The sequence below is a fragment of the Dermochelys coriacea genome, chromosome 6 (genome assembly GCF_009764565.3).
Source record: "Dermochelys coriacea isolate rDerCor1 chromosome 6, rDerCor1.pri.v4, whole genome shotgun sequence".
Taxonomy (NCBI): Eukaryota; Metazoa; Chordata; order Testudines; family Dermochelyidae; genus Dermochelys; species Dermochelys coriacea.
The window spans coordinates 60,036,849-60,061,951 of NC_050073.1; the positions used below are offsets into that span (position 1 = coordinate 60,036,849).

The 25,103-nt window shown below is 41.3% G+C and overlaps 1 protein-coding gene across 3 annotated transcripts in view; it reads left to right on the forward strand.

Annotated features, from left to right (window-relative positions):
• SLC39A9 (solute carrier family 39 member 9) overlaps positions 1 to 24,885 on the forward strand; it is a 46,670-nt gene extending 21,785 nt beyond the window's left edge. Inside the window, exons 3-8 of one of the 3 annotated variants that reach the window (XM_043517471.1) lie at positions 1,675 to 1,866; positions 4,484 to 4,552; positions 6,998 to 7,083; positions 12,596 to 12,730; positions 16,961 to 17,131; positions 24,683 to 24,885. In XM_043517471.1, coding sequence (XP_043373406.1) covers positions 1,675 to 1,866; positions 4,484 to 4,552; positions 6,998 to 7,083; positions 12,596 to 12,730; positions 16,961 to 17,131; positions 24,683 to 24,748 — 719 coding nt within the window. In that variant the 3' untranslated portion in view covers positions 24,749 to 24,885. Of the gene's footprint in view, positions 1 to 1,674; positions 1,867 to 4,483; positions 4,553 to 6,997; positions 7,084 to 12,595; positions 12,731 to 16,960; positions 17,953 to 24,656 lie in introns of those variants that run through there. The other 2 variants (XM_038407336.2, XM_038407330.2) reach the window with 2 other exon arrangements.
• The last annotated feature ends 218 nt before the right edge of the window (positions 24,886 to 25,103 follow it).

A 25,103-nucleotide genomic window follows, 5' to 3' on the forward strand; every position in this document is an offset into this window, starting at 1 on the left:
ATATACTTGGGGCTTTTAAATATGGTTAAATGCATGTTTTAGTAAAGTCTGACTTCCATACTTTGGGCTATATTATAACTTCAAATGTTGTGATGGGGTCCCCGGGGTGCAACCTGGATTTTGGGACCACTGTGCCCTTCAAACCCACCAACCTGGGCTGCTTCTCACACTCATGTTGGTCATGCTCTGGTAAGCACTGCACTTACACAGACATCCACAGGCAGGGATACATGCAACTTATTACACAAATGATCTCCCAGCCACTCATGAACTATCAATAGGGAGGCTCCAGCCAATTCCCCTGAGCTTCCCAGCTTTGCACCCCAGAACTAAATTGTCTTGCACTGGGGAACAGAGGGAAAATTACTTTTGTAGTGCGAATGAGGCCAATTCAATCATCATTTCCCCTCTGTTGATATTTACCCTTTCTTGTCAACTGTTGGGAATGGACCACATCCACCCTGATTGAATTGGCCTCGTTAGCACTGACCCCCCACCTGGTAAGGCAACTCCTATCTTTTCATGTGCTATATATTTATACCTGCCTACTGTATTTTTCACTCCATGCATCTGATGAAATGGGTTATAGCTCACAAAAGCTTATGCCCAAATAAATGTGTTAGTCTCGCAGGTGCCCAAAGGACTCCTCGTTGTTTTTGCAGTGAGAGATGTTTCTCACCATCAATAAGCTATGAAATATTTAAAAATAATGGGTTTTTAACTTAGCTCCTGTATTTCTGCTATTGCACCTGGAGAGCCCAGTGTAAACCCCATTATTTGAAAATATTTCAGAATGAAATGAGACTGGTTAGGTTCTGTTTTAGTTTCCCTTTCTGGTTCTCATGTACCAGCTCAATGTTCTTCTATATCTCTGTCCTTTTCCTGCTCCTCAAGAAACTGTCTTCATTGAAATTTGCACAAAATAAAGAGAGCTTTTCTATTCATACTAGGCTTTTCTAAAACATTCGTAATTGCAAAAGCAAAAACTTATGACCTAACAGGACAGTGCCATCAATTTTATCCCGTCTTGGTGTACTCTGTTGTTTGTGCACAAGTATCACTGATGTCAACTCAGCTCTGGGAGTAATTGAGTTAACTCCTGCCTCAGTGGGGACTGATGCTTGGAGTTTGGTTTGGTTAGTCTCATTAAAAGCTTTCTCTTTTTCAAATTTCATTAAAACTGTTAGTGAACAAATAACATAAATGTGTTTTATGGGATGTTACAAGGACATTTCCTTCACCGTGTGTTGTTCTATTTAAAAGTAGGTCAAATTTATGGCCTAAAAGTACTTGAGTGTCCCTTTAAACCTTAATAGAATTGGCAACCTATGATTTTAAAAAATAATACAGCAATTCTTATAAATATGATTGTATTCAAATGTTGCATTTAGGTAACATGGAGCCTCCTTGCTTATTGAGGATTCACTCCTCCCCTCCTTGCACTAAGATATTACGGAAGGGGATGAGCAAGTATACAAATTTTGCCAGTGTTGGTCCCCAAAGTGGGATAACCTAGGGCATTAAAAACAAAACAAAAAATTCTAAATCTATTTTTCTTTCCCGCTTTATATTGTTAAGTTCAGGTATGAAGAAAGCTTTCAGTGAAGGAGTAGAAAATATTAGAACATCACCTTTGGGATCCTCACTTCTAATCAACCCGTTTATCTGCTTTAGGAAAGCACCATCAGGCCAGTGAGACTCAAAATGTGATTGAATCTGAGAAAGCAGCAGAAATAACAGCTGAGCATGAGCATGGCCATGACCATTCAAAATTACACGCGTACATTGGTGTTTCCCTTGTCCTTGGTTTTGTCTTCATGCTTTTGGTGGACCAGATAGGCAGCTCCCACGTGCACTCTACAGATGGTAAGTAAAGCCTCTCCTGCCAGACTGGCACTTGCCTTGGAGCCATTGCGGCAACCAGAATGAATTAACAAAGTGTATTTTCAGAATATGATTATTTATTATGTATTTTTAATACAATAATGCCCAGTCAGGATGAGGGTTCTATTTAGCTAGGTGTATTCTACAGACATAAAGGTAAGCATAGTCTGTTACGTGAAATAATAAAGCAGTGTTACTGTCAATGCTGGAAGCCAGCATAACGTGAATATTTGCCTCATAATGCTCAAGTGTGTGGACTGTGCCATGCTGACAGAGAAAGTCTACTTAAAAATAATAGATGATCAACAGCTTTGTGTGTTAAGGCGTTAAGCAGTGTAGGTTTTAATATATGACAAATAGATTAGTCGACCAACATAGCAAAAAAACAAAACTGAAGAGCCAGAGCCTTAACTTCATTAGCTACTTTATTGTCTTGCTTTGAAATAAACATTTCAAAGAACAAAATATTGGCTTAGTTCAGGCTATCAATTTTCATGGTAGAAAGGCCTCCCCTGTGATCTGCACAGACTGACTATTGGAACCACATGGAGCCCTGTTGATCTCAGTGGACTTCAAATGGGCCACAAAGCATAAGAGCTATGGTGACTTTCACTGGTAATTTTCCTCAGTAGTTTCCCTGTAAGTGCATGCTGGTTTTCTGTGTACAGCAGAACAAAATATATTTTCCTGAAAACTAAGTCATTAAATATTTGTTTTTTATTCCCCTATAAAAACCTTTTGAATAAAATGTGGTTCAAAATACTGTTGAAATGACCATTCTATCACACTTAACTTACATCCTTATTTCTTGTCAGTGTTCAGCAATGTGCTTATGTTTAGATTTTGTTTATGTAAATATTTTATACTTTTTATCACACTCTCACTTTTCTAGCTTTCCCCTCCTCTACACATAGGCTTCTCACCTTGATTGAAAGTCTTCCCTACAGATGCTCATGTCTGTGTACTGACTCTGTTAGCTTATTCGCTTAGCTTCTCAAATGCAGGCTTGGCAAATAGGTTAGCAAGAAACTTAGTTGACCAACTTGTATTGAAATCCTTGTTTTCTACATTTTACAACACTTTTTTCTCTCTTTCCTGGTTAGGAGAAAATGGGATTCTTTGCGTCTTTGACCTATTAAGATGCACAGACTCAAAAACTGAACAATATAGGGAACAATTTTTCTGAGCCTTTGCTTTATCTCCCACATGAAATATAACAGAGTAACTGCAAGTGTTGCCAGAATAGTTAGGGATTTATAAAATGCCTTTTCCTGACTTGAACCAGTGTTATTAATTACCCATTAATGTTATCTCAGTTGACTAGATTTTCTGTTCCCTTAAAATAGCATAGCTATAGAGGTTAGAATGGAGTATAACCTTTAAATGTGATCGTCTGTTTGGGTTTGGTGGATAGTCCAGAACTAAGGACATAGATTTAAATTAAGAGGAATTAAATGATAGAAGAACTTGAAGGGATGTTGTAGCTGTGTTGGTCCCAGAGCTTTAGAGAGACAAGATGGGTTAGATAATATCTTCTGGTGAAAGACAAGCTTTAGAAAAGTCTACTTTCACAACAGAAGTTGGACCAATAAAAGATATTACCTCATCCACTTTGTCTCTTGAACTTGAGTGTGAATAGATGGAATGGGCTTCCAGTTCAGGTAGCAGAGTCAAGTAGCAATATAGTTAAAGTTGTCTGGCCACTTGAAATTTAAAGGATCAGATATTTTTGTTTTTTTCCCAGTGGCCTGTCAACTACTGTTACAATTTTCACTGATTGATTCCCCTTCTGTTGGATTTATAGGAGTGTTGGGTTTTTTTTTATTTCTCCAGAAAATGTTAGTTTACAAATAGATGGTGAGGTAAAAGTAGATATCAAACAATTACGGACATGAATGGCCCATCATCTGCCTTCAATCCTAAGAAGTTATGCATGATGATCGCTTTCTACATTAAAGAGTACGGGAGGATTCTGCCATCTGCTTCAGGCTGTGTGACAGCATATAGGGTTCATAAACAGCCCACAAGGAGCCAGCAGGGAGCTGTCCATAGTCCAGTCACTGCCATAGGTGGCCCTTCCTATAATCCCCAGCTCAGGGGGCATAGTGGTAGGGAGCAGGCCTGGGTAGCACGTGATAGTGTGGGCATTCTGTGCTGCATCAGACTGTGGAATACCCCAGAGGCAGTATTTGGGAGGCTGATGTAAATTAGAGCAACTCTTGGCTGCTCTTATTTAGGCTGGGAGATGCACTAGCCCTTGGAGTAGCCCAGAATCCTGAATACAAAGGTGGCTTAAAGCTACCTTTCTGTGCTGAGCTGGGGAAGGTAAAGAATCTCAAATGATAGTTTAGTTTCAAACGGCTAAGGGAAAATGACTGTTCCATCCCCCTGTCAATGTTCCCGTAAATTCTGAAGGATAGTATACGATGTCTTGACTAGTTTGTCTGGGAAACCTATGATAATTGCTTAACTGTTTAAACATGGGTCACAGCTGAGAAATTATGCCTTGGTGTTTGTAATATGTTTTCTTCCAGCATGATTCATACGCTTGTTGATATTTTATATTGTCTAATGCTTAATTTCCTGATGATTATTTCAGACCCAGAAGCGGCAAGGTCAGGCAATTCCAAAATCACTACTACACTGGGACTAGTGGTCCATGCTGCAGGTAGGCTGAATAACTATAAGATCTGTAAGTGGCAATCTTCTGCCACTGTCTTTTTTCCTGTCTAGTTTTAAATAAACCTTTTGAATTTTAAATTGAAATAATTATTGTATATTTACCAAAATAGCTAGCTCTGTGGGGATTTTTTTATGTATTTAGAAGCACATTTTCTATCTTTTCCTAAGTAAGCTAACTGAACATTGTTTAAAAATGGTTTGAAAAAAATCCACACAAGGACTGGGATATATGTTTAGATATGAGCCAGATAAGAAGGATTTAGGGAGGTTTTTAGAAATCTTAATCTGATTTTTTTAAAAAAACCTGATTTTTAACTTGTAGGAGAAAAACTACTCTAGATGATAAGAAACATCGTAGAGAATTTTTTAAATGTATAAATAGTTGGAGGTTAAGTGTTAGCAATGCAAAATAACACTTGATCCAAAAATTTTAAGGGGCAGGGGATGCCAATTTGTCTATTATAACTGCAGCTGTAACAGTATTATAGTATGTTTGATCAGTCATTTAGGATCTGGTGAGTCCCCATTTGATGTATTTAGTAAATTACTTTTACTGTAAAATGAAGGCTATTTTGAGAGCTTTGAATTTTTTGCATCTTTTGTTTCATTTTAAAACAAAAGCAGAGTGATTGGCTTGATTTAAATCCTAATATGAAAATAGTATTCTGCCTTCCAAAAATGTTCCTGGGAGTCTTAATTAGATACAATATTTTTCTTCATTTCTTTTCCTGAAAACTTGCGGTGCATTGTTAACCATCTGCTGCTCCAACTCCAGTGGTGGCTGCTGATTAGTGATGGATGAAGCAATACATACAAATATTTGTTATGTCATACATGTGGGGTTGAAATCTTTTGTAATAAATTATTTATTGATTTATTTGGATTTTAATAGTGCACAATGGGTTAGGCATCGTAAACACATTTAATAAAAAAAAATACTTCTTGTTACAGGGATTTTACCACTTAAATGCAAGTTAGATTTAGCTATTTGTTTATATTGAACCTTTGGCTGCCTCATCTTCAGTCTGCCCACTAATCTGTCTCTGGTGGGACCACTTCTAAAATTCCAAACTTCTGAGAAACTTTCAAAGAGCAGCCACTTGGCAAGGAGTGGGAAGAAAGGTGTAATTTTACGGGGGAAAAAAATCCATATTTGGTGGAGAGGAATTACTTGCATGCAGGATGGGCAATATTCAGTGCTGGACCAGTGACTGATTCTAGGTCCAATATTTTGCAGACCACGGGGGTTAGAAAATGGTGCATTTAACCACTGGAAATGTAGGTATGTTCTCCTACAACAAACAATGAAATGGCAACACTTAATTCTACTCCTGGTAGGTTGGAAGATATTGGTCATCATTAGTTTTTCTATATATAAATGTATATCTTAAGTAACTTTTAGAAGTTTCTAAAATGTATTGGTTAATACTTTCCCCCTGTCTTTCCAAGACCTTTACAGTTTGGATTCATGGTCTTAAGATAAGCCACTTTTACAGATGGGAGCAGGGGATGTTGTGAAAAATAGTCTCAATTTTAAAGTTCTCTAAAACTTCTTTAAAGCAGTTTTGCCTCTAAAAATCTGTTCTATAAACAAAATATTTGTCTGTTTCATACAGTGTTAAGGTTTTGATTCACACTCATTTGGGATGATCTTTTTAACTCCTTCATTACTTTATTGTTTATATATAATTTGTTTAGCTCAAACGCTCATGAAGTAATCCTCTACACTTCACTGTGTGTGTGTGTGAGAGAGAGAGAAATGCATACATATACACAGTTTTCAGATCTACCATGATAAAAGGCACTGTATAAATGTGTCATGAAACCGACTTTAACCAAAAAGTGTTGTTTCGTTAACGCATGTGTTTTATATAAAGAGAGAGAAGTTTTTTTATGAACATCCAGTTCACTGATTTGTATCTTTTTCTTTTGATTTTTATTCAGTAAAACAATGTTTACACAGTAAAACATTTCAAAATTCCAAAAGTAATTACAAGTTTACAAAGAATTCTAGTTAAGATTAAAACTGATTTTCAGCTTTAAGTTTAGATAGGAAACACATTCCATAACTTTGGAAATTAGTTACTAAAACTCTGTTCCCTGAATTATTCCATTTTTATATTAGGACATACCAAAGACTGAGCAGACTCAGTGTGAAATCCTTCTGGTATTGAAGTCAGTGGCAAAACTCCCATTGACTTCCCTAGGACTAGGATTTTGCCCTCAAACCTCAGAGTGGCTCAGGAAAAGAAGGGGGAAGCAAGTCAGAGAGCTGCTGGGTCAATATTAAGGGCTTTGTAAGTAAGGGGAATTATTTTTAAAGCAATATACAATTTTATATTGGTAGCCAATGGAAAAATGAGTAAACCCTGTGATGTGTATGAATAATCAGTGAACTCTTATGCATTCTTTTGGCTTTCTACCCATTAAGCTGATGGTGTTGCATTGGGGGCAGCAGCTTCTACTTCCCAGACCAGTGTCCAGTTAATAGTGTTTGTTGCAATTATGTTACACAAGGTAAGTCCTGATCATAAAATCATACTCTTTTTTTTTTTTTTTTAAATAAAGAAAAGTCAGTTTCTACTGCATATAGGAGGAGTTAATTATTTGGGTCTTTTGCTTGAGTTAACCTCAGTATGTGGAAATGCGGTGAAGTGATCAGGTGGTAATATAAAATAAGGGATTGGAGAACACAAGTATAATATTGGGGTGGCTATGGGTATCAAAGGAAGCTACACCTCTACCCCGATATAACGCTGTCCTCTGGAGCCAAAAAATCTTACTGTGTTATAGATGAAACCACATTATATCGAACTTGCTTTGATCTACTGGAGCGCGCAGCCCCCCCCCCCCCCCCCCCGGAGTACTGCTTTACCGCGTTATATCCGAATTTGTGTTGTATCGGGTCACGTTATATCGGGGTAGAGGTGTATATCCAGTCAGTCTGGGTTGGGGAGGATGAATTTCAGTTGTTCATTGACAAACCCAACCCCCTGCTGCCCAAACAACTGACTGTGACCTACAAAAATGGGGCAGAGAGAGAAAGGAGAACAATATATTTACTGGAAGAAATGTAGCAGCCACACGGCTGTTGAAGGTAGAGAGGGCGAATAAAGGTTTTAGCCTTGGGACTCTAAGGCTAGTCTACCCTACCACGCACATAGGCCCAGCTGCACTGATGCAGCTGTGCCGCTGCAGCATGTCTGGTGAAGAGGCTCTTTGCTGTCGGTAGAGTGCTCTCCTGTTGGCATTATTACTCCACCTCAACAAGAGGCAGAAGCTATGTCAGCAGGAGAGCGTTCCCTGCCAACATAGCGCAGTGTGGACACCGCTTTAATTTGATGCAACTTGCATGGCTTTTTTAAACCCCTGAGCAACTTAAATTACATTGACTTAAGCGGTAGTGTAGACCAGCCCCTAGGGATACTTGAAGAAGCTCTGGGGATATGGCAAGGGGTACTTATGTATGTTATGTTAAAGTACGGAAAACTGTTTCCTCCTGCTAGAATTGATTTCTGTCTGTATGTGTGGTTATCAGCACTGTGGGAACAATATATACATATTACTCCTGGGGAAATTCTGTGCACAATATTTTAAAAATCTGCATATTTTATTTGTCAAAATAACACATCATGTTATTTTCAATTATATTGGAAATTTATTTCAAAATACCTGTCAGCAAGTGTGTCTGTAACAATACAGACAATAAAAAAGATCCACGAAATGTTTTTTGACAAATAGGCGTATTTGACTTACTAGGCGTATTAGCACATCTATATGGCTTCACAGAAGAGACGACCATAATATTCCCATGTATGTCAAGCACAGAAGACTTTAATTATATGTCTACACAGCAAACAAAAACCCATGGCTGGCCCATGCCGGCCAACTCGGTCTCATGGAGCTCAGATTGTGGGGCTGTTTAATTGCTGTGCAGACTTCTGGGCTCGGACTAGAGCCGGAGCTCTCGGACCCTTTCATTGGGTTGCCAGGTGTCCAGTTTTCAACCACAACACCCAAAAAAGGCACCCTGGGGACTCCAGTCAGCACCACTGACCAGCCCGTTAAAAGTCTGGTTGGTGGTGCAGCAGGGTAGGCAGGCTCCCTGCCTGGCTTCCAGGAAGAGGCTGGAATGTCCTTCCAGCTCCAAGACAAAGGGGCGGCCACGGGGGCTCCGCATGCAGCCCCCACCATGAGCGCCAGCTCTGCAGCTCCCGTTGGCCAGGAACTGCGGCCAATGGGAGCTGTGGGGGCAGCGCCTGAGGGCAGGGGCGCTGCCTACAGGCAGGTGCAGCGCACCTAGGAGCCAGAGGGACATGCTGGCCACTTTCCGGGAGCCACCTGAGGTCAGTGCCACCCAGAGCCTGCATGCCAAAACCCCTCCCACACTCCGAACCCCTCGGCCCCAGCCTAGAGCCCTGTCCCACACCCAAACTCCCTCTTGGAGCCCGGGGCCCCACCTGCACCCACACTCTCTCCCGGAGCCCACACCCCACTTTCCTGCCCCAGCCCGGAGCCCCCTCCCTCGCACAGAACCCCTCATTTCTGGCCCCACCCCAGAGTCCCCTCCCACACTCCAAACCCCTGGGCCCCAGCCTCAAGCCCACTCCTGCACCCCAAATACCTCATCCCTGGCCCCACCCCAGAGCCTGCACCCCCAGTTGGGACCCTCACCACCACCTCCCAGCCCCCTGTCCCAGCCCAATGAAAATGAGTGAGTGAGCGAGGGTGGGGGAGAGCAAGCAACGGAGGGAGGGGGGAATAGAGTGAGGAGGTGTGGCCTTAGAGAAGGGGCGGGGCCTTGGGGCAGGGAGCAGGGCAAGGAGTTGGGTTTTCTGCGATTAGAAAGTTGACAGCTCTACCCTCCCACCCTGCAGGGTCCTAGCGCCCGGGCTCTAGGCCCAGCCCAGAAGTCTACACAGCAATGAAACAGCCCTACCACGCCCAATACCTGTGAGCCCAAGTTGGTTGTCATGGACCAGCTGCAGGTTTTTCTTTGCTCTGTGAACATACCCTAAAGGGCAGTACATCCTTAGGAGTGAGGTTAGGCCATGATTTGGCACAGCACTTAAATATGTCCATAAAGTTCAGCGCCTGAGTATCCCCGGTGAAACTAATGCTTTGCCAGATAGGGGCCTTAGTGAGTGGCATATTTAAGTAGTACTCAGCATGTCACTATATAGTCACTGGACTAGAATTGAAATTGTTGTAGACACTGTGTTAGACGGGCAATGGATGTGAAGGCTCCAGCATGACAGTGGCGAATGCAGGCCACTGGCTACATGGAGGTGGGGGATCCTGCTGCCCTTGCCCCCTCTTTGGGACACGGATGCAGTGGTGAGGCTCCACCTCACCCTGACACAGCACAAGGGCCAGGCCTGCCACAGAAACACCATGCAGCCCTCTCCCTCCATGTCGGCACACCATGATAGTGAGCGAGAGGAACAGTCTCTCTCACGCACGCTGAGCCCTGGTGTGGGGCAAGCAGGCTCCGTCCAGCAAGATCCAAGTGTGGGGGGATCCAGGTGTGAGGTTTCTGTATGGGACAGCCTGGGTGCAGGCGGCTCAGTGGGGGGGTCCAGGTGCGAGGGAGATCTCGATTCACAGAGACTCCTTCGGGGGGTTCCAGGTGCAGGAGGAATTGGACTCTGCTGGGGGGGTTGGGAGAGGGGCTCCAGATGAAGGTGGTTGGAATTCAGTGTTGGGAGTCTGGGTGTCACGGGGATAGGGCTCGGCTGGGAGGTCTGGGTGTAGGGGGCATGGGGCTTGGTAAGTTGGGGTCCAGGTGCAGCTGGTTGGGGCTTAGTGGGGTGGGGGTCTGGGTGCTGGGGATTTGGCGGAATGGTTCAGGTGCAGGGGGAGTGGGGCTTGGCAGGATAGGGGGTTGAGTGCAGGGAGCTCAGGGGTGATGTAGATGCAGGTGTGGGGGTCAGGATGCAGAGGGGTGGGGCATCTGTGCTTGTGGGAGGTCCAAATACATGGGGCTTGAGTGGATGGGGGCAACTACCTGTACAGTGACCCCTCCCCCCCATGGCTAGGGAGCCATGGGGGCAGGAAGTGTGCGTGTGCGCAGAGCTTTCTGCAGCTTGGGGAGGTTCCCGGGTGTGGGTCTGACCCATCCCCAGCACTCCATGCAGGGGAAGAGGAAATCCTGTCATGTTGCCCCATAGCCTAGCCGGGACTAGCAATTGGAACCGGCGCAGGGTAGGAGCCACCCCTGTTCGGATCTGGGCACATCATGATAGCGAGCAAGAGGGACAGAGTCTTGCATGCACGCCCAGCCTCGCCCCCCAAGGTGGCTATTTATGTCTCCCCTGGCTGTTCCTAATGCCCAAATCAGACACACCTGCTCAGGACTGCTGCCTGGAAGGGGCAAATGAATGAATTATTCTGCAGGGGACATTACTTCTGTGCAGAATTCTCCCAGGAGTAACTTATTAAGAGGTCTGCAGTCATTTTGCATCATTAAAGGGTAACTGAGGTTAATAGGGTTACAGCATCACAGACATCTGAAGCAAAATTGAATTCAGTTCCTTTGTACTGTAATAAGTGTTTTGATACGTCTTCTGCCAATAAAGAAGAAACACCAAACTCCAAAGTTGGGGCAATAGCCTTTCAACTTCCCATTAATACTAAAGTAAACATGTATTTGTTCAGACCTTATTTGTACATAGTATGGAAAAGATTTATTGGATCTAGTTTTCAAATACCTCAAACACACAGTTGCACACCTAATTTGTATGTGCAATTATTGCAACCTACTGCCATTCACAGTAATTAGTTATGCATTTTGTTCAGACCTTTTGCCTGTGTAGATGCATGCCTAAAGTGTTTGGAAAATTGGGTCTGCTGTGTTTGCACTTTTCACTTGTATAATAACTGATGTACATGGTAACCATGTTCTGGGATGACAGCATTGAGGCAAAAGGCCACGGTGTTTTGTAGGTCAGGATCTGGTTATTGCCAAGTAAAGAGGAAGTGCACACTTATTATTCTGACATTTTAAAAGATTATTAACAATATTTTAAAAGCGTACAGTAAATATTTTTAAATGAAAGAAGAAAACTTTTTTAAAAGTGGGTTGTCAATGAGATGCTGAAAGAATTTTTAAAAAATTGAATTTTTTTCTCTTTCTTATCCCTTCCACAATTACTGCTACTTTTCCCCCACCTATCTCCTTTCCCCACGTATATTTCACTTCCTACAGATCAGCAAGCTTCTCCTGCAGGCAGCCGCAAGATATTTTAGTTTACATTGTGTTTCAAAACTAAATTGGGAAGGAAAGATTGGGATCGTCCCGATGTAACCACAAATCTGATAGTTCTTGTGGCTTATACGGAAGGGACTGGATTGATGGGAGAAGGGAAGAAGTGTCTGGTCTTTGCTTCCACTGAAGTCAGTAGCAAAGCTCTCATTGATTTTAGTTGGATCAGAATTGGGCCTGAAGGAGGGAAATAAATCAAAAAAATTGTTAATCTTTTACTGACCGTTTGACAGACTCTTTTTCTTTGCTTTGATGGCATTTCTTCACTCATGTAAATGCTGGAATTTTTCCTGCCTTAGTTGAAGAAAAGTCACTCAGGAGGCAAATCTGTTTCTTGCAGGTAATCTAAAAATTCTGATTACAAAAGTTGATCAGAACAAATTTTGATCACCAAAGCTTTTAGTCAGAACAAAAGGGTTATAGTTACCCATCAAATCTGTACAGTACAGTACAGTACAGTAATGAAAATCCTGGCATTCAATAATAGTACGTGGATTCATATGCTGTATTGTTATTATGAAATAACCGTCCAGTGATTTTGCAAATAAGATAGCCAGAACCAAAAAGAATGCAGAGAGTGGCATAACTGTTCTAGGTCAGTAACTGGAGAGCATCCCTGCACTCTGACTGGGAATATTCCACTTTAGTATAGTTAGTAGAATAATACATATTTATCACACTTTTTTTTTTTTTGGTCTTTGGACATCTTAAATTACAGGGAATCCTAGCCAAGAAAATATTGCACTGACTATTGTTCTTTTGCAGGCACCAGCTGCTTTTGGCCTGGTTTCCTTTCTAATGCATGCTGGGCTGGAACGGAATCGAATCAGAAAGCACTTGCTGGTCTTTGCATTGGCAGCACCTGTTTTGTCAATGGTGACATACTTAGGGCTAAGCAAGGTAAATGTTTGGGATTTAATTTTGCCGGGAGCTTAGCAATTGGATTTGGGGGGCATGGAACTCCTTACTGGGCTTGTAGAACACATAGCTCCAAACTGCTTCACCCGCTGCCAATACATTTTTCCATACTATCCGCTGTAGCTGGGACATTCACAACTTATAGTTGCAAGTTTATGAACAAAATTCTCAAAAAAAGATGCTTCGGTTTGTTTTAACTAAACAAAAAATACTTTTCCACAATTCGGTGGCAGTTGAATCTGTCATACAGTTGTGCTGGGGAATCTAAACTTTCATTTTAAGAAGATAAATTGCTTCGTAAGTTTCACTTTAAGAAACTAATCTGACAAATACAAATGGATGCTTTGTTGACCTCCTGAGTCTGCAAGCAGATAATGCTGAAACAGTAGCTCTGACGTGTGGAAATGTGTCTCCATTCATCTTGAAGGGATTTTGCCACTGAAACATGATGAGAATTTAAATCTTAACATTAATGGTTACAGTGCTGATAATTTTAGTGGAAACATTTAGTTGTTGCGCATATCCATCCATACTGGATTCAGTGGAAGATATTGGGGCAGTGGTGTGGCTGTCACTGTCAAGGGATCGGGAGTTCAAGCTCCAGCTCCTTGACGGACAAACTGTTACCTCTAGGAAGAGGAAAAGAAGAGATGCATCCCCTCCTTGCTGCCCAAAGCCTGAAACAGCACCTGGGAGCTCAAACTCAAATCATCTCCCTTTCTGTCTTTGATGACCAAAAGCCCCAAATGCTGCCCAAAGCTTCCAGCTTTCCCCTTTGACAACTTCTTACATTGTCAATACAAAAATCTGCAGCACATCAAAACTGTAGTTGAAGCATACAATATACAGTATTTAATATTAAAATATAATGCCACAAGGGACACTGTACTTCTAATAAGGTAAAAAAAAAAATCTCAGGTTTTGAACATACACTGTAAATTTTGCAGCATTATCAAGTATCACTTAATTCAGTATTGACGTGCCATTCAAAGTTGAGGCCTTGCTGCAGAACTTGGGTCCAGATCATGACAGAATCCCTGGGACTTTGCTAATGCTTCACATTTACATGGTGTTTTTAATCCAAGACAATCCAGGTCCTTTTAAAACATACGTCATTAAGTCTCACAACTGTCCTGTAAATCAAGCATGGGAAGACAGAAGCTCAGGCTGAGTTGCTGGTAAAGCCAGGAACAGGAAAACTAGGAATCGCAACTCCCAAGTGTGCTGATACGACCATTAGACAACTTGCCCATCCTTAAGGTTTGGATTCTTGACTATAGCAGTCCAAACATTCAAAGTGATCTGTATCTAAACATTTCTAAAAACATTTAATATTTATTTACATAATAAAGTCCTGATGGTAGAGTTGTGTATATGCAGGATGTATTGTGAACTCTGATTGAGACAGACCAGGTGTTCCCTTGAAAAATCAAGTTTTTTCCAAGACAGACAGACTTGCAACAATAAATGATGCACTGTTAGTGACCATACATCCTCTCCAAGGAAAACCTCAACATCTGCCTAGAATGAACACCCAATAAGATACTCATTAGGCTAAGCCTCATTTGTTCATCTTAACTAGTTCATAGTAAATATATTTAAATGTGCTAGTGCAGTGGCTCTCAACCTTTCCAGACTACTGTACCCCTTTCAGGAGTCTGATTTGTCTTGTGTACCCCCAAGTTTCATCTCGCTTGCTTACAAAATCAGACATAAAAATACAAAACTGTCACAGCACACTATTACTGAAAAAATATCTTACTTTCTTATTTTTACCATATAATTATAAAATAAATCAATTGAAATATAAACTGAAGCTTCTAGTGTATATTATATAGAGCAGCATAAACAAATCATATGAAATTTTAGTTTGTACTGACTTTGCTCGTGTTTTTTATGTAGCCTGTTTAAACTTGACAAATACCTAGATGAGTTGATGTACCTCCCTGGAAGACCTCTGTGTACCCCCAGGGGTATGCCTACCCCTGGTTGAGAACCACTGCACTAGTGTACACATGTGTAACGCAGTCTTTATATAAGTGCCTGTTAACTTATCTGTAGAAGGTAGGATGTGGGAGGCTGATTTGGTTAGTGTATTGTATTGTCTTCAGAGATCTGTCACCGAGCCCAGTCTAAAATATAGCTCAATATGCAGGGCCTAAATGGAGACTCAAAATGCACCAAGTGTAGAAACTTCAGCAAAGTTCTTAGAGCTATAGATATTTCAGAACTTCCATCCTCCAGTTGTTCAGTATAGTTCATATAATGACCTAAGAAACTGGCCTAATACAGAGCCTGACACTTGCAGTGAGTAAAAAGGTAAAGACTATGCAATTTGGAATTGAAGTCTCTGTTGAATAGATGTGAAGGAAACACTTGGTGATCCAATCTCTGGCTAAAATTGAAGGGTTAGGATGCATAAATCTGTTCCCTAATCCAGTGTTAAAATTGTAATGAGAACTAATCAGAAATCAAGGGATAAAAATGGTAGTGCTGTCTATATGTGAGATGTGAAAAGAGACTGTCCTATTCTGTGCATGCCACAAAGTGACACATCTGTTTAGGATTGTATGCTGTTTCTCACCAAGATTTTTTTTCTAAGCATTTGGTATATTTTTCTGTCATGTCATGCCTAGGTGACTTCCTATTCAGGTCCGTTCAGAACACTGTGACATGCCTTCTTGCCTGTATGTGTACCATCGCATCATCTCCAATTCTTAAAGGTCTCCTCTTGTTCCCCTTCCACTACAGTTTGCTCTCCTCATGTTCAAGAGCTCCTTCTCTTTTCAATCTTTGCTCTTTCAGTTTTGATCATCCCTCCTATGTCAGGTGCTGAATTTTAGACTCTCTCTCTAAAATAGCCTTTTTGCCTTATTGATTTCTCATCTCTTTGTAAAAAGCACAGCTCAAAACCCACCTCATCTAGGCTATCTACAACCAGTGAGCTGTCAATTAGGTCACTGCACATGTGCTTATCACACCTGTCCCAATCGGAATGTTCCTGTCTACTGTCACCTTTCTGTAACAAATCCACTGCTGTAAATTGCATAGATGATGTGCTATGAAATTGTATAAAAGGATTCTAGAATAACGGACAGGGAGAGACTTGAGTAAATACCCTGGGGGAGACACTAGAAAGGAACTATGCTAGCTACAATTCCATTTACACAGTAGATGGTGAGAGGTTTGATGGGTTTGTTAATAAAAAACACAGATGAGGGATCTTTGTTGATGGGTCATTGGTTTTAGGCAGGCTAAGAGCTGAGTTTTGAGCAGCATTTTAGAAGAATGGGGGAATTGGGAAGGCAGAAATAATTATGGAGCTACTGCAGTTGCAGATGCAAAGAATCAATCTCTGCTTGCCAGTGTTGGCTTCCTCTCCTGTGTCAGAGGGATAGGTTGAGAATATACCAGGAAATAAGATCACAGAGATAAATGGGAGCTTGACCAAAGAAGGACCTTAAAAATGAATGGATAAATTTTGCATTTTATTATCTATGGTGTAGTGTGATCCTAATTCCGGTGTGGCAGAACCTCTTCTATAAATGGAGAGACATACTAAAATAAAATGAATAGAAGGATTCTTGATCCTTCTTAACATGTTAGATACAGCCTATGTATGTAATAATTTTGTATAGAACCCCTGGAAAGTGCACAGTGCTCTCTGTGCTTAAAATTTAAATACAGCTGGGTGGGCATCTATGCCCTAAAATCTGATCTCATTGAAATGAGTAGCAAAACTCCCATTGACACAGTGGGAAAAGAACTAGGCCTTTAAAGACTTGAGGTCATCTTGAAATCTAGTCATTTTAAAAAAAAAAAAAAAAAGAACTTCAGTGTGGGAGTGCCAAATTTTGTGGTTTTACAATTTAATTTTCCCATTTTAAAAAGTATATTTTGCTCCCCCATTGCTGTGTGAAAGACTCACACAAACAGGGGTAACTGACTATACAAGAGAGACAGTTCAGTTTACTATATACACAGTACTGCCAAATGCACAAAGTAAACAAACTGGGGAAAAATGTATTTAATTCCTCTAACTTTGTCAATGACTATAATGTCAGATGCTACTTGAAAGTATAAGTCGTTAAAACATTTTCAGACACAAGTGTGGTATCTTTTTTTAAAAAAAGATTGTCACTTTGAAAGTCATTTGTCATTTGATTCATTTTCACTCTCCCCTCCCCCCCACACTTTTTTTCTCTTTCGCAGAGCAGCAAAGAAGCCCTTTCAGAAGTCAACGCCACTGGAGTTGCCATGCTTTTCTCTGCTGGGACTTTTCTTTATGTTGCCACAGTGCACGTCCTCCCAGAGGTGGGAGGAATGGGGCATAGCCACAAACCTGAATCAACAGGTGGGAAAGGACTCAGCCGCCTGGAGGTGGCAGCCCTGGTCCTGGGCTGTCTTATTCCTCTAGTTTTGTCCATTGGGCACCAGCACTAAAGGTTCAAAGTCACTTGTCTTCTCCTTGATCTGGTGTGAGCAGTAAATGTCAGCTGCTCTTTGCATCGTTGTCTCTCTTACCCTATCATCCACCCCATCTGCGGTATGGAGTTCAGAGGGAAGCTTGATTCCAACATGAGGAATTCTGGAAAAGCTTTTAGTGTAGCAAAATATACTTTGGCAGCCGGACATAAATTCTGTGTAATTTTCTTTTCTGAAGACATTTGATATTTTAATTTTGATTTCTGGCCCCTATTCTCAGGGAAGATGGACTTTGAATTTTAAGAAAGGTGAGTGGGGAAGAATAAATGGCTCATCATGAAATTGCAATCACCAAAGTAACTCAGCATTCACAGCTGAGAATAAAACAATGGATGGATGCATTTTAATATGTGGAAATCTTCTTACCAGTAGAATAGGAGAATCTCCCCTACAATTTTTTTATATTGTCCTGACATATGTGACTGATCCTTGTAATATCAGTGCCACAAGCCTTGCTGTAAAGATGCAGTACTCAAAATTCTGGGTAATGCACTTGTTGCAAAAGACAATAACTGTGGATTGGAAAAAACGTTATTGGACAAAGATTAGAGGAAGTCTAGGATGTGAGAATTCAGCTAGTTTAGTAAGTGGAGATGACTTTTGCATTGCATTTCCTGGATTAACACAAAGGAACCAAGGAAGTCTTAGAAACAAGGAAATACTCTGTTTTTACTTGGTTTATGCAATGGCTTGTTACATTATTTAACAAAAAAAACAAAGGCAGCACACTTTGGAAGCAGATCTCCCATCATGTCCGTAAAGAGTAGCAACCAAAATTGTAGAGACAGGAATATGGCACCCCGGCTGCACTGCTACTATCCTTAAGAGACAAATACACAGTCTTTTTCAATCAAACAGTTTAGGGCTCTGAGTGGAGATCTGATGGAAATGGATTTTGAGGGACCAGAAAACTATACTAGCTCATTTACAAAGGGCTCAAACTAGTGGTCTGGTTTTCCTTTCTTTCATTAAATAAAAAATATTAATGTTAACAAAACAAGATCTCTGGTTAAATACTCATACTCTGTGCATGTTGGCAAGTCCATGGTGTGTCTAAACTAGTTAACTGCTCTGCTAAATCTTCATACCAACAAGTAAGAAGCATTTTGTTTTTTCTTGAGAACCTATTAAAATCATACCTTTCTCCTTTGGGAATCTTGCAATCCACAACCTCTTGATTATGGTTGGTTGTACTGATGCTACTCTGGAATTCAGTGCCATTGCAGCTGGGTGATAAAAGATTCTCTCCTTATCAAGACATGCCTTCTCTTGTCAGGCAATGTTTTTGTTTAATTATGCAAGAAATGGTACATTTTAATAACTGTAATGCATACAAATTCAGAACAATTGACATGCACAAATTGAAAACACAGCTCTTGTTTTACAAAAATTTCTTTTATGCTACGTCCATTTTAAGCCCTAGTCTGAATCTATCTGCACTTCTTAAATATAATAATGCCAAAATGTTGTTTTTGTTTTTAGTCATTTTCATTGTTTGAAACAAATCTTCAAAGCTTGAAAACACTGCTTTCTCAAGGAACTTATTAACTGCTTGTGAAAGAGAGAGCCCCTTTCTTCCCTCACCATCTGTTTCTTATGGTACACAGGCCATCATGGCTCTAACTTCGTTACATCCTCATCTTCTAGCACAGCAGTGGGTATCAGTATGGCTCTTGGAACAGGATTTGTTAGTTTAATTAGCGATCACTCTGTTCAGTGGCTTTGTAGCAGCACAAAAACAGTAATCCACGATCAGATTTTAACGGTGACTGCTTTTTTGTTTTTTACCATTAGAAAGGTGGATATGAAAATCAGTGGAGAATTATTAGGATGTAGAAGACCTTCCCACAAGACTAATTATTTTAAGCTAGATAAAATATTGACCTAAACCATGGTACAGGACACTAGACTTTTAAAAAGCTATTGTGTTCTGAAAAGCAACAGCAAAAATAGCACCACCTAACTGACTAGATCTGTTCCCTCTATGTATTTAGTCATGCCTAGTTTCTCAAGAGACAAATACAAATCTATACTTTTTTACTCCCATTATCTCTGAAAAGCCAACACAGCTCAGCTAGAGAGCTGGATTCTGTTCTCTGTGTACCACCACATTGTGTAACTGTTTGCAATTGACAAACCTGTGTAAATCCACTGAAGGCAGTGATGGTGCACAAGTGTCACTGAGGGCATAATTGGGTCTGTAGAACCTTTTTGACATGTGGTAGTGACTGGCAACATATAAAGAATCCTACGCTTAGACCTCTTGGTAAATTTGCAGGGCTGGCAGTTATGAAAAAATACCAATTCTGTTTGTAAACTGAGCAAATCTGAGCTGTAGTCATTGGCAGAAAATGAAACTAGACCCTCCCTGGTGACACTTCTGCAGTTACATTTTGGGGTAGAACCACACTTTACGTTTACTTCCATTTTTCCCCAGCACATTCTTATGGTTATCTTTCAACATCTGTGTTCAGCTTCAGCCATCATTTCATGTCACGTCACTGTAATGGTCAGAAACCTATGTATCCACTGTAGGTAGGAGTCTCATTTACCATCTTTTTCTGCCAGTGTGCAATATCCAGCCAGAACCTTTCTCTATGGACCATTGCTTATTGAGGAGGAGACATTTGACCAAATTTTTCTCCCTGCTGACGTAGCTTCTGGCAGGTTTACCATAGTGATAATCATCTTCCTATTGGCATTGCTAAGAGGGTTTTATCAGACTACGGACACATCATAAGATCAAGTCTCCAACTTCTGGGGCAATTGCCAGTGATGATGATGCTCAATTTAGTATTGTGTAAACTAAGCTTGAGAGGCCAGAGCATTAAGCATTACTGGCCAAGACATAACAGTGCAAGAGTCTGAAAAGGGTTCACAGATTAAAATGTCTACAAACAAAAGGGGACAGAAAGCCCAGTAATGTGCAGTTTTCACTTTGCAGTTTGACTAAGTGGCATAAGATTTATGTTTTTTCCTGTCCACTTTGAACTAGCTTCTTTGTTTGGGCTGCCTTAATGGTATATATCTGTTGAACTGTTTAAACTTTACATGGCTGAGACTGCCGCAGTTACCAAGGGAATTGGGGGTTATCAGAGGGAGGCATATTGTAGCAGAAGGTAAAGTTTCATTCTTCGAGTGCTTGTTCATGTCCATTCCAATCAGGAGTACAGTGGCCACGGGAGTTGTAGTGAGCTGTGGGCACCGCTGGCAACGGCACCACTGACAGAAGCGCCAGCACTGCTGTTGCCCCCTACAGCTCCGGCACCGTCCCTCCTGTCAGCGGCACCGCCGACAGTGACAACTTCGATTCCACTGGCATCGACAATATCGGCACCCCTGGAACCAGCAACTTCAGTACCACCAGCCTCAGCACCAATATTTCCTCCTCCAGCGGTTCCGGCATCGCAGGCGGTGGAATACTGCGTGCTGCAAGACCCACGGGGTGCTGAAGGGAGTGAGTAGGGTCCGCTGCCAGGCTGCTCCTCCTTATCCTCCCTGGATAAAGTGGTTGCGGGACGTCAACGTCCCCAGCTCTGGAAGATAACGGCACTCCAGCAGCTCTTACACCGTGCTGCCCAGACCTTGGGCATACAGGCAGAAGAGGTGGAGAAATCAGACTCAGTCGTTGAAGCAGGGGTCTGCCACAGCGTGTTGGTCATCTCTAGGATAGCCTTTATTAAAGGCAAGGTGACACGAGAGGCACCAGAGGGTGCCAAGGCAGGCGCTGAAGTTGCTGGTTCCGGCAGGGCCAATATCATCAATGCCAGTGGAATCGAAGTTGTAGCTGTCAGCAGTGCTGCTGATAGGAGGGTCAGTGCTGGAGCTGTAGGGGGCAACAGCGGTGCCGGTGCTTCTGTCAGCGGTGCTACTGCCAGTGGTGCCAGTGTTGCCTGCAGCTCATTACAACCCCGTGGCCATTGTACGCCTGATTGGAATGGACATGGATAACACATCTCAAAGAACAACAGTTACGAGAAGGTAACTGTTTTTGCCTCAAGTGACCAAATCTATCCTGATTGTAGTTCCTCAGCAAATTATTTTCTTTCAACATAGGATTTCAGTTAAATATGAGCTGGGGTGAAAACTTCTCTGATCATACCTCCATCCTCCCTCTTTATCTGCCACAATAAAATCAATCATCACATGTAGTCAGGGCCATCTCTTGTCAGTTTCCCTTCCTCAGGAAACTTAGTTGCAAATCAATTCTTCATTACTCTTCCATTTTTGTCTGTAATGTCCATCTTGTATAGGCTTTCAGTTGTGATGGGGTGGAAAATAGGTACACCCAGGCAACACTGTAACTGATTGGCTTGCATTTTTCCCTTCTTTTTCCAAATCCCACCCCCAAACCAGAAATCTCCACATCAGCTAATTTATCAGTTCCTGATGGTTGAGTAGATACTAAGAATCAATTAAGATTACATCTGTGTTAGTCCCAGTGGGTTCAGCTATTTCACTGACTCTTCTGATATCATTTTTGTTCCTTTAATAGAGGTAAAATATTTTTTCAGTACCTGATGACAACTGAGATACAGGAGCCTCATTTATATTTACAGATGTGAGAATGGCAGGGCAGTCACACCAGGATAAGGATGTTTTGATGACTGCTCCATATATTAGAAGTTGGCCAGGAATTAAGCACGAGAATGTAGTGACTACATCTGAGCTTCAAAGAGCACTCCTGTATGGAATATCTTAAAACCTTAACATTATCCAAGAGACCCAGAAGAACAACAGTATTTGTTCAGGAACTACTGTAGAGGCTGGTGATTGTTTTATAGGATTCCTTGGCAGTGGCTGACTTGTGCCCTTATCGTCAACTATACTCAGAAGAACATGGAGAGGCTATGGAATAACTATGTTGCTGTTGGTCTCGTCTACGTTGTCTCCTTAATCATCCTCAGGAAATCTGGAAGGAGGAGTTTGGTTGCTTTTGTCTGCGGTGTTGTGGGGAACCCGTCCAATGAATTTCAGATTCAAACTTTTAAAAATATCAGCTTTTCTCATTTTCCTTTGGTTACATCTTCCAGCAACTCAGGCTTTTTAAGGAATAAAATTGCCTGGTTACTGTAGTTGAAGTGACTCGGCATACTGAGCTGTAATTTTAATATCTTTTCAAAACCATTTGTACACATGAAATCATTCCATGAATGGCTGCCTTACAATTTTTTGTTTTTTTCCACTTTAATTGTGAATGGTTTAAAAAAAATGTTGTTGGTTTTTTGATTTGTTTTATTATATTAAATTTTTATTAGGTGCAGTGCTTAAGAGTTGGCTTCTCATTTTATCACATGAGGTTTTGTTAGCGACCATGTGAAGAGCAGTGGCACGTTAAGGTAGTGCTGCTGAAGACTAGTGCATTTTATTTTTATGTACAGTAGAACCTCGGAGTTACGAATACCTGCGTTACGAACTGACCAGTCAACCCCACACCTCATTTGGAACTTGAAATACACAATTAGGCAGCAGCAGAGACCAAAAAAAAAACAAAAAGCAAATACGGTACAGTGCTGTGTTTAAACATAAACTACTAAAAAAATAAAGGGCAAGTTTTTAAAAAAAATTTGACAAGGTAAGAAAACTGTTTCAGTGTTTGTTTCATTTAAATTAAGATGGTTAAAAACAGCATTTTTCCTCTGCATAGAAAAGTTTCAAAGCTGTATTGAGACAATGTTCAGTTGTAAACTTTTGAAAGAACCATAACGTTTTGTTCAGAGTTACAAACATTTCAGAAAAAAGAAAAGGAGTACTTGTGGCACCTTAGAGACTAACAAATTTATTAGAGCATAAGCTTTCGTGAGCTACAGCTCACTTCATCGGATGCTGCATCCGATGAAGTGAGCTGTAGCTCACGAAAGCTTATGCTCTAATAAATGTGTTATCTCTAAGGTGCCACAAGTACTCCTTTTCTTTTTGCGAATACAGACTAACATGGCTGCTACTCTGAAACCAAACATTTCAGAGTTACACACAACCTCCATTCCCAATGTGTTCATAATTCTGAGGTTCTATTGTATAGGCATTTCTGTGGGGCTTATAGCCATAATGTCAGAGTACCCCACAAAAATTAAAGCTACAGGGGAAAGCTGGTGAGAGAGGAACTGTCATGTTATGTTGGTATGAATGATTTTATATAAAGATGTAAGCAAGGGCAGAATTTGACTGACTTAACGGGAGTTTGTTGCCAGTGCCCCCCTCCCCTCCCCTCTCCCTATAACTTTAGGAGCTGGGACATGGGGAAGGGGTGAGTTCTATTACTGGGGCAGCCCCAGAGAGTGTCTTCACCCAAGATTGCCACTAGCCAGAAGGAAGTTGGGATTACAGTGGGGGGAATGAGAGCGGGTGTCGGGAGCAGTATTGCCAACCACAAGTATTCAATAGTCATGAATTAGACACCTTTGAAATCATGACTGGCTTAAATATTCATAGTCACATTGGCTTTTGCCTGTTTCTGATTTTTTGAGTCTTGAGGGGGAAATAGTCAGCCCACAATTTGTGTGTGAGCATTTCAGATTTAAAAACTCAACAATAAATGTGCAAACAAAATGTGAGCCTCTGCTGGCTTTTGGACGGGACTGTACTTAGCCTCTCCTCACCTTTGGGCTGTGGAGAAGCTGCCGTTCTAATCTTCTCCATCTCTCTGTGTACACCACACTCGGCTGCAGCCTAGTTTTCCATCTATCTTCCACATGCTCTTTCCCCCAGCACACATGCCTTCACAGCACCTCTGTTTCCCTCTCTGGCTCCTGACAGCAAAGAAAGCTGCCATCTTCCCTGGCGTCATTCCCACTAGCAACAGTGGAAGGCAGTGGCCATCTCTGCTAAGAGCAGCCTAAACTTCCTCTTTCTAATACTGTAGGGAAACGGGGGTCCTCTTAAATGAGGGCAGACTGTGACCATTTTGAAAAAGAGTCCTTCCTGGGTTTCTCTTGAAAAAAATGTATTTGCTGACGCACATTTTCAGTTATAAAGGCTAATGGAAAATAACCTGTGGGCCCACATCCAAGAGGTTGTCAGAAATTTGAGGATGTGTGAGAGAAGTTTTGTCATATGTTTTTTGAGCAAAAAGGTACAAAAAAGAGGATTTACCAGGACATACTTCTTACAGACTTGCAGATTTAATGGGAGATCCTCAGAAAATTCAGTCCTTTCTCAGATTGTATGCCATGAACTTGGGGGAGGAGACACACTATATTCGTCATACAAAACAGGTTGAATCCTTGCTTTAAGTGAAAAACTTAGTGCCACCTTAACTGTGTAGTCACAACCAATACCTCCTGGCGAACAACTTGTTTTTACCAGACTTCAGTTTGGGGCCAGATTTGACCTGAGTGACCCTTTGAAAAGGTAACAAAATTAAGATGAAATGTTTGTATGCTGTGTACAACTAATCTGTATAATGTTAATATTTGTTTTACAGTACCCTGAGTGGGTTAGCCTCGAGAGATTTTCCCTGTGCTGAAGAGTTTACAATCTGCAGCCTGCAATTTTCAGTACAGGATCCATACATGAGGACCCTTACACATCTGTGCAACATCCCATAGAAGTCTAAGGGACTTTGAGCATAAGGTCAGAAGGTCCACATGCCAGGATCCAAATAAAGACATGACTTTCTATTACAGGATGTTACTGAGGCAACGTTTCAGTTTTCTCCGGAGTTGTATATGGATGGAGATATATATATATATATATATATATATATATATATATATATATATATATAATAAAATTTTTATATTGCATTCATTGCCAGCCAGAGAGATCCTTCAGTCCTTTTGGCTCTTCCCCACCAGTGGGATGATACTATATTATTCCTGCTGCCAACAATGTACAGTCCCCCCTTCACAATCTTTGTTCTGCTGCTATT